The 12,447-nt window shown below is 36.7% G+C and overlaps 1 protein-coding gene across 1 annotated transcript; it reads left to right on the forward strand.

Annotated features, from left to right (window-relative positions):
* Positions 1-3,715: 3,715 nt before the first annotated feature.
* LOC148275708 (uncharacterized) lies at positions 3,716-12,447 on the forward strand. Its single transcript, XM_088235310.1, has 3 exons — positions 3,716-4,030; positions 7,279-7,406; positions 8,434-12,447. Exon 3 carries the CDS (start codon positions 9,030-9,032, stop codon positions 11,178-11,180), a length of 2,151 nt encoding a protein of 716 aa, XP_088091436.1. The 5' UTR covers positions 3,716-4,030; positions 7,279-7,406; positions 8,434-9,029; the 3' UTR covers positions 11,181-12,447.

The raw sequence follows: 12,447 nt of genomic DNA on the forward strand, positions 1-12,447 counted from the left end.
TTGATAACACCGTTTTCCTATTAAACCACACTCTAGTCACCGTTACGACGGTTATCCACCGCATCACCGTTCACTACGGCCGTTAAAATACGGGCACCGCTGTCCTAGGAAACCCTAGCTTTACGACGGCTGTCCATCGCATCGCCGTTCACTACGGCCGTTAAGATACGGTCACCGTTAAGATAAGATACAGGCCCTAGCTTTAGGGAAAATGGATGATACACATCATGGTTTGACATTTCTAAAGGAGTCAAATAGGGATGTGTTATGTCACCATTGCTTTTCAAAGTATATATCGATAACTGTATGAAAGAACGAAAAGGCTTAAAGAGAAAGATTGATTTAACTATCAATTACCTGTTGTACATATGCTGATGATGCAATGTTTCTTACTAGCAGCAAAGACGATCAGCAATTCTTCGTATATAAAAAAAAATTATGTATGCAAGGAAAGCGATTTGCCGATGAATGGGATGGTTTTTGAAAGATATGAAAGTATGACTAAATGTGAGAACACTGTGAATGGTACAGAAAGATGTAGAGGAATTTGTGTATCTGAGAAGTATGTTTACTAGGAATGGAATGACTGAGAATGATATTGAAAGGAGGGTGAGTGCCGGAAACAGAGTGAACGGAGCACTTGGCAAATAAATATTTGTCGCAAGAGGCAAAATTAGCAGTTCACAATGGAGTCCTAGTGCCGACCTTAAGGTCTTTAAAGACTGTGTGTGAGTTCTAGTGCCAACTCTAATGTATGGAAGCGAAGTGTGGAATAGGAACACTAATAATGAAAGTAGGTTAAATGCTGTCGAAATGCGATCCTTCAGGCGAATGTGTGGTAAAATGATGTATGATAGGTGCACAAATGTCGAGATCCGTGAACTGTGTCAGGCTGAAACATGCATTATCGACAGAATCAAGAAAGGGGTTTTGCGTTGGTTTGGACATGTAGAGCGAACGGACAGCGAAAGAACGGGTAAAAGGATTTACGAGGCGAATGTTGATGGATACAGAAAACGAGGAAGACCGAGAAAGACATGGCACGATCAAGTCCATCAAATACTTGAAGATAAATATATAGGAACAATCGGTGTGCGTGCATGAGAAGATGCATGTATGAATGTAGAGGAAGCGAGATATGTATGCAAAGATAGAGTGATATGGCGTTCTATCATCTCTGCTTATCCCTACGGGGAAGCGGCGTGATGGTTTGTTTGTTTGAAGTGCTTTTTTATTTCATCAAGCGAGCTGTGCCAGCGTTCATATTGACCGCCAGCTCCATACACACAGCGTCTCACGACCGCCAGCTTCACCAGCCAGGTTCCAGCGCACGTCACGCCTCATCCTCAGCTGGTTGGTTAGTGGAGTTGGCAAACTTCTGAAAAAGCTACGATCCAGAGAAAAAAAATGGTACTTACAATAAATCATTACATTTTCTGTATAACAGTTTTTGTAACCTGTTTTTTTTAGTGTACTTAATAAAATAATTTTAGAAAAGAAATCTGCATTTTTTTTCCTATTCTGTTCAATCTCTCACTTCTGTCCCGGTTTGAAACTCCATGATTATGGTAAGCCTAACAATGGGTAGGTACGTTTTCGTGTCACTCCTTTTTCAAATATTTTACTAAATATGGCATGTCTATTTATTGTATAACAATGTTATAAACACGTCAATTCAATTAAGTTTTTGTTGATGTAAATTTAAGATAACACTGTTTTTTTAACCTAGCCGGACCAAAGGGGGGGATTCGAATTCCCCAAAGACCGATTTTAATTCGAAAACTCAAGCATTATTGAAGCTATTTGCCATATATTTTTTGTAATTGTGAAATTAATCGAAAAAAGCATTTTTCTGTTTTTGTTTTTAAATTTTGAAAAAGTTTTTTTTTTGTTTTTTTTATTTTAAAACAAAAAAAGGCGTAAATAATGCCAGGGTCAATTTTACATTATGTACATCAGCATTCGGCAAAAATGAATAAAATACACGAATTAGAAAAAAATGTGTACGCGAAAACATGAATAAATTATTTCACGGTCATAATTTTAATTTTAATTTAATTGAAAAAAATCTCTTATTGTTTCACTTTCTATGTTTATTCATTTACATATGTTTTTTTTTTCTTTTTAATACTAGTATTTTAACCGTATCTAATTTAAAAAAAAAAATATAAATGGTATATTCTGTGATTTATTTTTGTTCTTCAATTTTTAATTACCAACGATATATTTTCAAATTTGTATTTAAGCTTCAATTTTTTTATTATCGGTATGTTTTCCAATTTATATTTTTGTTTAATTTCTTAATTACTAATTTTATATTTTATAATGTGTATTTGTGGTTCAATTTTTATTATTATCGGTATGTTTTATAATTTATAATAATTGTGTCTCATTTATTTACTATTAATGACATATTTTCTAATTTATTTTTATGATTCAATTTTTATTATTATTACTTGCATGTTTTCTAATTTATATTTATATTGATTTTTTCTAATGTTATTATTATTCTTTGAATTTAGTAAGCATCATTTAATGAAATCAAAAATATAAAAAAACACATGAAAAAAATAAGGTCCTTCCTAAACACAGGAATTTCCTAGCTAGTCGGGACCTGAAACAAATAATCTCTGTACATTTTAAAACTGTGAAATACTAAATAAATAAATAAACACTTCCAACGTTTTATTCTCCTGATGCCATATACAAGAAGGCGCTGGGGTCGTTTGGTCCCCCTTTCAGATCATGTGTAGTTTTTGGATGCTTAATGGGGGAAAGGTATTAACCTTGTTTATTAAAACAAATAAATAACTTTATTGTTATCAAAAACATTTTCCACTTTGTGGTATAACATTTTACGCTTATTTGTTTATAAATTTGTATAAACCACTTAAGTGGTTTCCATCCGTTTTAAGTCAATGTAAACCTTGTTAAGCAAGGTAAAAATAATGCAAATCAAATATTTTTAAAACGTTATTAAAAAGGGTAGGCAGAGAGAATAGAAAGCCATACCACGGTGCCACGGTGCATTCGTAATGCCATGCCTTCCGCGGTCTTCTTCGATTTCTGCATCCAACATTCGCATTGCAAATCTTTTTAGTCGTTCTTTCAATGCCCGTTTGCGCTGCATGTTCAAACCAAAGCAAAAATCCATTCTTGATTTTGTCGATAATACTTCTCTGAGCCTTACATAATGTACTGATATCGACATTTATTGTACACAGTTTTACAACACTTGGAATAGGTACTTATGATTCCACGAAAAAATATCACCAAAGAGAAAAAAAAGTTATTTAATTTAGTTAATGCATGACATCTATGAATTGGTAATTAAATTTTTTCCACAATAAATATTGACGTTATAAAACTATTCCAATGAATCGAAATTTCATCAGATATGTAGCCGCTAGATAGAACAAATTACCTATGTTTACTAAATATATACTTTACAATAAAAATTCAATATAAAATACAAGAGACAATAAAAGTGACTAACCGTTAATGAATTTTTTTTATTAATACTTACCGAAAATTTAAAAAAATGTAAATTAAAAAATTGTGTCTTAGAAAACTGTATGCAATTAATTTTTATTTTTCATACTATTTTGTTGTTATAAGAGTTATTTTAGCGTGCGTATTTTTGACAACTAATTTCTTTTGGACAGTTTTTAGCTGCGGTCGCCATGGCATAAAAAACGACCAATCCAAACTCTTTGATACCTGTCAAAATTCAGGTACCGATTCTGGGCGAGCTGTCATGGCTATGTTTTTGTGTTCGCCGCGATTTTGATAATAAGCCCCTAAAAATCGCACACAATGTCGAATTATTGTGTCGTGTTGGGTTGCGACAGTGAACGGGTGCACAACCGATATTCGTTTTTCCCGTTTCCCACCGCGTTGAACGACTGTGACAGCGATCTGCCGATCGCGTTACGGCGAAGAAATAAATGGATCTCCGTACTCAATCTCAAAAACATATCACAGGAGGACATCAGCAATGAAATAATTTGCTCGAAACACTTCGTGAACGGTGCGTATTACATAAATTAATCGGATTTATGACCGGTGTCGCATTTTTCTGGCGTGTAAAGTGCGCTAAACCTGATATATTTTCTTGCAATTGACATTGAAGAAAATGTTTATACACAAATCTACTATTCTCTCTCGACTCTTCAATGCTCTTGGGTTGAGGAATAAAAGACTCTCGGGGGGGGCTCATAATATGCCTCACAAAAATCGGACTATTCCCTCTTTCCAACTGTCCGAAGAAGCTAAACTTTTAGATATAAGACAAATATATTGTTTTCAATGTTTAAAATTTATATTTAACAACCAAAATGTATTTACAAGTAATTCAAATAGATCAAGTCAAAGAAGGAATCGTGTGTTAGAAATACCGCATTGTAAAACGAGGCTAGCACAGAGACATGCACGGAGAGTTCCAGGATGCAGAACTAAGTTCGCACAGAGGCACTCCTTACATGTTGGTCCAGGTTCCTTCAATCTTCTAACTAAGGAACTACAGAACATTAAATCACTGGTACATTTTAAAGTAGGTTTGAGGTCTTGGATTAGCATGGAAGAAACAGATAGACATATTCTTTAAAAAATTAAAATAAATGCACACTGCAAATAAATCATATTTTTGTAATTTCAGCACAAGTTAATTTGGTTTTTCTTTTATTTTTCTTTTCATGGTCATGTCATACAATATATATGTACTATAAACTTTTTAATACTTAAAAAAAGGAATGGCCCACGCTCAGACGCTGTAGTCTTTGTGGGCATTTTTTCCAATTCATGTTATAGCTTAATTTTAAGATATATTTTTCTAAAATATATTTTTGTAATTATATTTCTATGTAAATAATATGTGTATGGAAAAATAAATAAATAAAAAATTAAATTTAAAAAAAATATTTTATAGTCCCAAAAATTTTTAATTCTTTTTTTACTGATAATATTTCATTGATCCCAAACTTTCAAAAATTTCCTTCTTTTAAAAAACACGCACTATCCTGGATTCAAACCAAAGATATTAAACTCTTTTTTCTATCAACAATATTTTGAGTTTGTCCAAATTTTTGTAGACAAGGACTGGATTCAACTCCCTGGGGAGCTGTTTATATTAACATATTACAACAGAGATGAAGAACATTTAAGAGAAGGTAATATATGGAAGTCTAGGCATCTACAGGGCTTATGACCTGTCAATGGCTGGTTTAAGTGGCCACTTTACACACTGTGTAACATTCACCATTCTGCCTATATTTGAACATCTATATTCCTTCAATTCTATCATATGTTGATGTTTGTGAAGTTAAAGAGCTGAAACCTTTATCTATGCGGGTGAGATTCATCTACTTGAATTATTTGTTATATGTTAATATAAACAGCTCCCCAGGGAGTTGAATCCAGTCCTTGTCTACAAAAATTTGGACAAACTCAAAATATTGTTGATAAATTACCTGGTCCATGAAGAAGTATAGAAATTGAAAAAATAATATTTTCAGGCGTTGCCTAGTATGTAGGTGAAATAATTTAATTAGATGAATCTCACCCGCATAAATAAAGGTTTCACAAACATCAACAGATGATAGAATTGAAGGAATATAGATGTTCAAATATAGGGAGAATGGTGAATGTTATATAGTGTGTAAAGTGGCCACTTAAACCAGCCATTGACAGGTCATAAGCCCTGTAGATGCCTAGACTTCCATATTACCTTCTCTTAAATGTTCTTTTTTCTATGATATATTTTGTTGCCCTTTAAAATAATAAGGAAAATTTTAATGTTTCTTTTATATCCTTTTCAATTACTATCAAATAAAAAAGTACCTTATAATATTTTACAGAATATTTTCTTTTCTCTTTCTTATATTACACAAAAAGACTATAACTGTCTATTTATTATGGGAGCAAAAATTCATAAACATTTCTTGTATACCCACGAACAGGCCGTGCCTTGTGGGATTTTTTGTTTACTATTTTTACTGTTAATATGTATGTCATTGCTATGTAATTATCCTTTATTTTTTTTCAATACTCTGTTTTACCTCGTAAGTATATTGTAATTTTTTTTTTTTAATATTCTGTTAATTGATTCAATTCAATGACATTCTTATCCTCTCCCAGCAGAGGTGCGAGGCTGTGAAAGTGAAGTGATGTTTCGGAAAAAACTTAAAACCCACTTGTTCTCTAAATCATTTGAATAAATCCATAGCATGTGATAAAAAAATTTATTTGTTTCAATTAAATTACAAAGTTAAAAGCTTCAATTAAATTTATTTATCTAGTCACTATGTAAAGCGCCCTTGGGGTATTATATTATGAAAATGGCGCTATATAAGTTATACAAAATAATAATAATAATCCCCAGCTATTGTGGTATTCCCGGTAACGAAAAGGTGGACACGTTGGCAAAAGAGGCGGTCCATTCCGCATTCACAGGGCTTATGACCTGCCATTGGCTGATTTAAGTGGCCACTTTACACACCGTGGAACATTCACCAATTTGCCTATGTTTGGACATCCATATTTCTTTGATTCTTCCATTTGTTGATTTTAGTGAAGTTAAAGAGCTGAAACCTTTATCGTTATGAAGAAACTCATCTGATCGAATTATTTCACATACTAGGCACTAAATTCGGCGAACGTGCATTTGCGGTCGCCGGCCCTACGGCATGGAATGCTCTCCCCGCAGAAATCCGAAACTGTGAGAGTGAAGTGATATTTCGGAAGAAACTTAAAACCCACTTGTTCTCTAAATCATTTGAATAAATTCTTAGCATGTGGTGGAAAAGTAATATGAAAAAGTACATTATTTTTCTTAAATTAAAAAGTTAAAATTAAATTTATATCTTTATAAAATCACTTTGTAAAGCGCCCTTGAGGTATTATATTACGAAAATGGCGCTATATAAGTTATCCATATTAATTATTATTATTAATATAGGCAACGCCTGAAAACAATTTTCCAATTATTAAACTTCTTCTTGGACCAGTTGGTTTTATTAAAATATTTGAGTATGTCCTCCAAATGTTTGTGTAGACAAAAGACTGAATTTCACCCCCTCGGGAGTCATTAAGATTAAGAGATTAGGCTAGAACACCCCAGTTGAGAAGTGAAAAAGCCAAAAAAAAACTTAGAAAAAGATTCAACGACATATTTTGTCTGTTTAAATTTTCAAATATCTCGTAATTTTGATATTATTTTATTGTATTTTGTAATTTACAGTTGCTACATTTTTACTGTTATTCTGTTATTTTATTATTTAGGCAAACCAAGTGATCTTAGTGATGCTAATGACGTTGATTGGGTTCCAACCCTGAATATGGGAGACATTTTGGATCCAGGGAATGACGAAAACGAAGATGAGGATAAAGCGTCACAAAACTCAAATGAGGTATGCGTCATTATTAAATTATTATAATTTTAAGCAAGCAGCTTAAAGCAGATATGCTTAAATCTATTTAAACAAAAGTTAGCTGTTGGCGCACTTTGACTTTTCCCAAACAAATCCAGTCCATTTTTGAACCCATTGAGACTACACATTGTGATCAGCTCTACTTGTTTTACCATTCTTCCGTCGTCCATTCGTTCTACGTGACCAAACCATCTCAGAGACACTTTCTTAATCTTATCAATTATACTTGACTCAGATTTACACTCTCGCCTGATTTCATCATTCGTAACCCTGTCATACATGCATTGATTTCCCACACATTCGTCTAAGAGGTTGCATTTCAACCGTAGATCGCATGTTAAGCGCCCTTGAGGTGATTTTTCACAAAAATGGCGCTATGTAAATCATCCAATCATTATTATTATTAATTTACTAAATGGCTTATTTTTTTTTATAAAAAGAAATATTTGTGTTCTTATGATTTACCTAAATATTTCATTTTGACGGCCATTTTCAACGAGTTGTAAATAACTCGCTATCAGAAAATGGGAATCAAGTTGGGGTAAAGTGGGATTCGAACCACGGACCTTTGATCCGCGAGTCCGAGACACTAGCCACGGGACCACAACCCGATTCTTAATTGATGTACCATCGTTACTGGAACAAGTGGCATTCAATGTTCTGATCTGCCAGTTGCGAAATAAAAATGTTCTGTTCCTCGATCAGTCCCGATGTCGCATTGTAAACTTGAAACAAGATCTGGACTTTTTTGGTGCAAGTCGTTTTAGATCTAAACAATCACTAAGATAGACCAGATCTTGTCTTGAGGTATTAATTATTATAAAATTTTTGTCCCAGCTTTAATTTTCTTTAGTTGTATTTTTTATTGAAGACATGTATTTATCATTGATAAATGGACTCAATACGTCCGTAAATACATAATTTCAGTAGAGCACTGCCACCACCGGCTTGTGTAACAAAAGGAATGTTTAATTTCCCCAAATTTCAACTGTATTTCTGTTTTCAGGACTTAATGCCAGTTGAATTCATAAAAAAGGAACCAAAATTCTATGATGACGAAGAAGAAGAAACATGCGAAAAGGAAAAACAGTTTGCCCCGCCCGTCATCAAAGAAGAACCTAAAGATATTCAAGAGATGGAAGATCAAGAAGTGGAAGACCCCTACAAATACCCTTCTGCAGAAGTGTTTAGAGAAGACAATAAGCCTCGAGATGAAAATTGCGAAAGGCCGATTAAACAAGAAGTTGAAGACGAATCTGATGATGATTCTTCCGAAGAAAGTGATTCAGAAGCCGTCGACCTCAGTCAGAAATCTGACACTCAAGCTGATCTCTCTCTTGTCAAAGACGAAAAAGATTCCGCCGGTGACGCGATCGATCTGAGTATTGTAAAAAAAGAAACAGACGACGGGGCGAGCTATCAGGGATTCCCCGTCGTTCCTATCGAAGTCGATCTAAACAGCAAGCCGCGAAAACTAAAAAAAGAGTCGTCAAGTCCGACGACGAATCAGACGCCACTTACCCAGCGAAGAAACCGAAACGCCCCAAAAAAGACAAGAACTCGAAGCCACACGAATGCGACCAGTGCCATCTTAAATTCAAAATGCTGTCCTTCCTCAAACGGCATCAGATCATCCACGTGACGGATAAAACCTTCGAATGCGACGAGTGCGACTTCAAGACGAAGGCGCAACGCTACTTGACCTCGCATAAGCTGACGCACAGCGAGGCGGAATGCAAGCCGTTCGTGTGCGAAGTTTGCACGTGCGTCCTGAGCTCCGAGCGCTCGTTGAAAAAACACAAGCAGGGCCACATGGAGGGGAAGACGCACGCTTGCGAAGTCTGCAACTTCTCCAGCAGATGCGCTTCGTCTCTGAGACAGCATCGCCTCATACACACGGGTGACAAGCCATTTTCGTGCAATTTCGAAGGATGCGATTTCTCGTGCAGGGAGGCGAAATACCTCAAGAAGCACGAGCTTATCCACACCGGGGAAAAGCCGATCGCGTGTAACGAATGCGACTACACGTGTCGCACTATGGCGAGCCTCAAAATCCACAAGAGAAAACACTCGGGAGAGAGGCCTTTTGTGTGCGAAATTTGCGCCTTCGCCTGCAGGGAGATGGTGGTACTTAAAAAACACATGATTGTTCATACCGGCGAAAAGCCCTTTGCGTGTACGGTGTGTTCTTACGTCTGCAGCAGGCAAACGCGGCTTAAAAATCACATGTTACTGCATACAGGTGAAAAGCCGTTTTCTTGTCCACAATGCCCTTATCGCTGTCGAGACTCCAACCAGCTCAAACAACACTCCATTATACATTTAGAAATTAAACCATTCAAATGCCAACTGTGCGATTATTCTTGCCGCAGAATGAAATTACTAAGAAAACACAATATCACGCATGAAGATTCGACTACACTTCGGTGCAAAAAGTGCAAGTTCTTGACCCTGGACAATGCGGAATTCAAAGCACACATGGATGCCCACGACGCAGAGATGATCTACAAATGTATCTACTGCGATTTTAAATCTGAAGATTCGGCCAAACTCGACAAACACCACATGAAGCACAAAGAGGTGAAGCCGTACGTCTGCTCTTACTGCGATTACTCGTGCAAGATACAGGCCAACTTGAGACTGCATACGATGACGCACACGGGAGAACATCCGTACGCGTGCGAGATATGCGAGTACAAGTGTCGCAGGTCACACTCGCTGAAGACGCACTATCTCACCCACCACAGCATGGAGAAGAAACTCGCGTGCGCCGAATGCGGCTGTCCGTGTCGCACGCAAGTGCACCTGGACGAACACAGGAAACAGCACGACGAAGGGAGACCTTTCAGCTGCGAAGATTGCGAGTTTGTAGCTGAAAGCGCGGCCGAAATAATCGAACACACCTTCACGCATGTGTCGGACAAGCGTTTCTCGTGCGACCAGTGCGGTCATGCGACGAAAACAGCGTCCGGACTCAAGAACCACAAGCTCCAGCATATGGACGAGCGCCCATTCGCGTGTGACATCTGCGACTACAAAGCGAAATCGAGCGGCAATCTACGCAGACACAGCTATATCCACATCAAAGATAAAAAATACGCTTGCGAACAGTGCTCTTTCTCGACCATGCTCCCGAGCAAATTGAAAGACCACTTGCGAAAGCACGAAGGAACGTTTAAGTTTAAATGCAGCGAATGCGATTACGCGTCCAATTTACTTGTCAAATTAAAGCGGCACATTTTGATCCACACCGGCGAGCGTCCGTTCACTTGCGACATGTGTTCTTACTCCGGGCGATCGCCGGACACGCTGCGAATCCACAAGAGAACGCATCTTGCCGAGAAACCGTTCGCCTGCGACGTGTGCGACTTTTCAACGCGGCACAAGAAGGATTTGAAGAACCATCGCTACATTCACACCGGAGAGAAACCGTACGCGTGCGATTTGTGCCCTTTCAAATGCCGGCTTTCGCAGAAATTGAACCTGCACAAGCAGGGACACGCGTCGACGGCGCTCAAGTGTAAATATTGCAATTTCCGCTGCGGCTTGCATTCGATATTGAGGCAGCATGTCGCGCACCACGACACAGAGCCGCTGAAATGCGACATCTGTCACTACTCGTGTCGCACGCGTCGGAACATGCGACGGCACATCAAAACGCACAGCGCGTCGGTCAAGCAAGAGCCGATGGACGATTACGACGCGGCGACTTACGACACTTTCGAAGCACCGTTTGTAGAATCTCAATGCTAGGAACTGCTACCAAATAATCAAATAACTTAGCAATTTTACGTGAGTAAAACAAATAGTATATTTTTAAATATTTTAACAAGCTAAATAAGCTTCTTAATATAAAGGTTTTTAAAATGCAATTGAATAGATTTTAGAATTTAAAAGCACCGTATTTAAGTACCATATTTTACAAACGATGAGACACTCCAAAATTAATCTATTAATTTTTAGAAAAAACAACGTTTTAGACGATAAGACGCATCGAACCATAAGACGTACCCCGAGGTAAAAGTGCGTCTTGTGGTCCAAAAAATACAGTATACTACTCGTTAAACTTGTATAATATACACTAGTTGTTTTTCTTTAGGATTTATGTACATTATTGTCCTTGTAAGATTGCTGGATTATTTTTTTTTGATGGATAATATGAAATTATATGTTTCCACAATCACCATACCCCGATCCTCTCCTGGCGGTACTCAGGGCACGGCACAAGTCCACCGAACGCCGTGTAACTCGATTAGTTTTACGCGTCTTACGCTTCAGGTGTCGAAATTTGCTGTCAAACATGCTAGGAATCAAACCCGACAGCTGACGCGTGGTAGACAAATTCGATCACGCCAATCACTACCCTACGAATTTTCATCCACTATTCTTGTTTTAAACATACGACTTTTTTAAGTACGATAAAATGAAATGCCAGTAAAAGATCTGATTTTAATATTTGTAAATATTGTCAAAAGATACTTTAATCGATTTAATCTTTATTTTTTTTACTATGATCACGTAAACCAATACGCCTAGTCTAGGTGGTGTTTCTTAAAACATCCAACAACAGATCATAAGCACTGTATATGCCTAGAATTCCTAGCTCCCTTAAAAAATCGCTTATGAATTAAATCATGTAGCCATTAAGAATGTTAATTGATTTCACTGAACAGCAAAGATTTTGTTACAACACTGACTCGCTGATTCTTATGCAATTTTGCCTGCCGAATTCAAATGCCCCAGAATTTGCCCCAAATCAGCGCATCTTGCTCCTTGCGTTTAATTCTTCAAATTTCCCATTTTCGTAGCCGCTTTAAAACAATGCTCCTTTAACTATGCATCATTCACCTGATAGTGTACTAGTCTGGATAAATATTTGATTTTGGGGAATAACCGGATAACTCGTTTTTTTTTTTTTTTTTTATATTAAGGCAATCCATCCTAAGAAGGATGATTTCTGCCAAGAGTAAAATTTATTTAAAGGAATAAAAATAACATTTAAAAAAAAAAAAAAAAAAAA

The sequence above is a fragment of the Micrasema longulum genome, unplaced genomic scaffold, assembly GCF_059751315.1.
Source record: "Micrasema longulum isolate JH-2025_06_02 unplaced genomic scaffold, ASM5975131v1 h1tg001358l, whole genome shotgun sequence".
Taxonomy (NCBI): Eukaryota; Metazoa; Arthropoda; class Insecta; order Trichoptera; family Brachycentridae; genus Micrasema; species Micrasema longulum.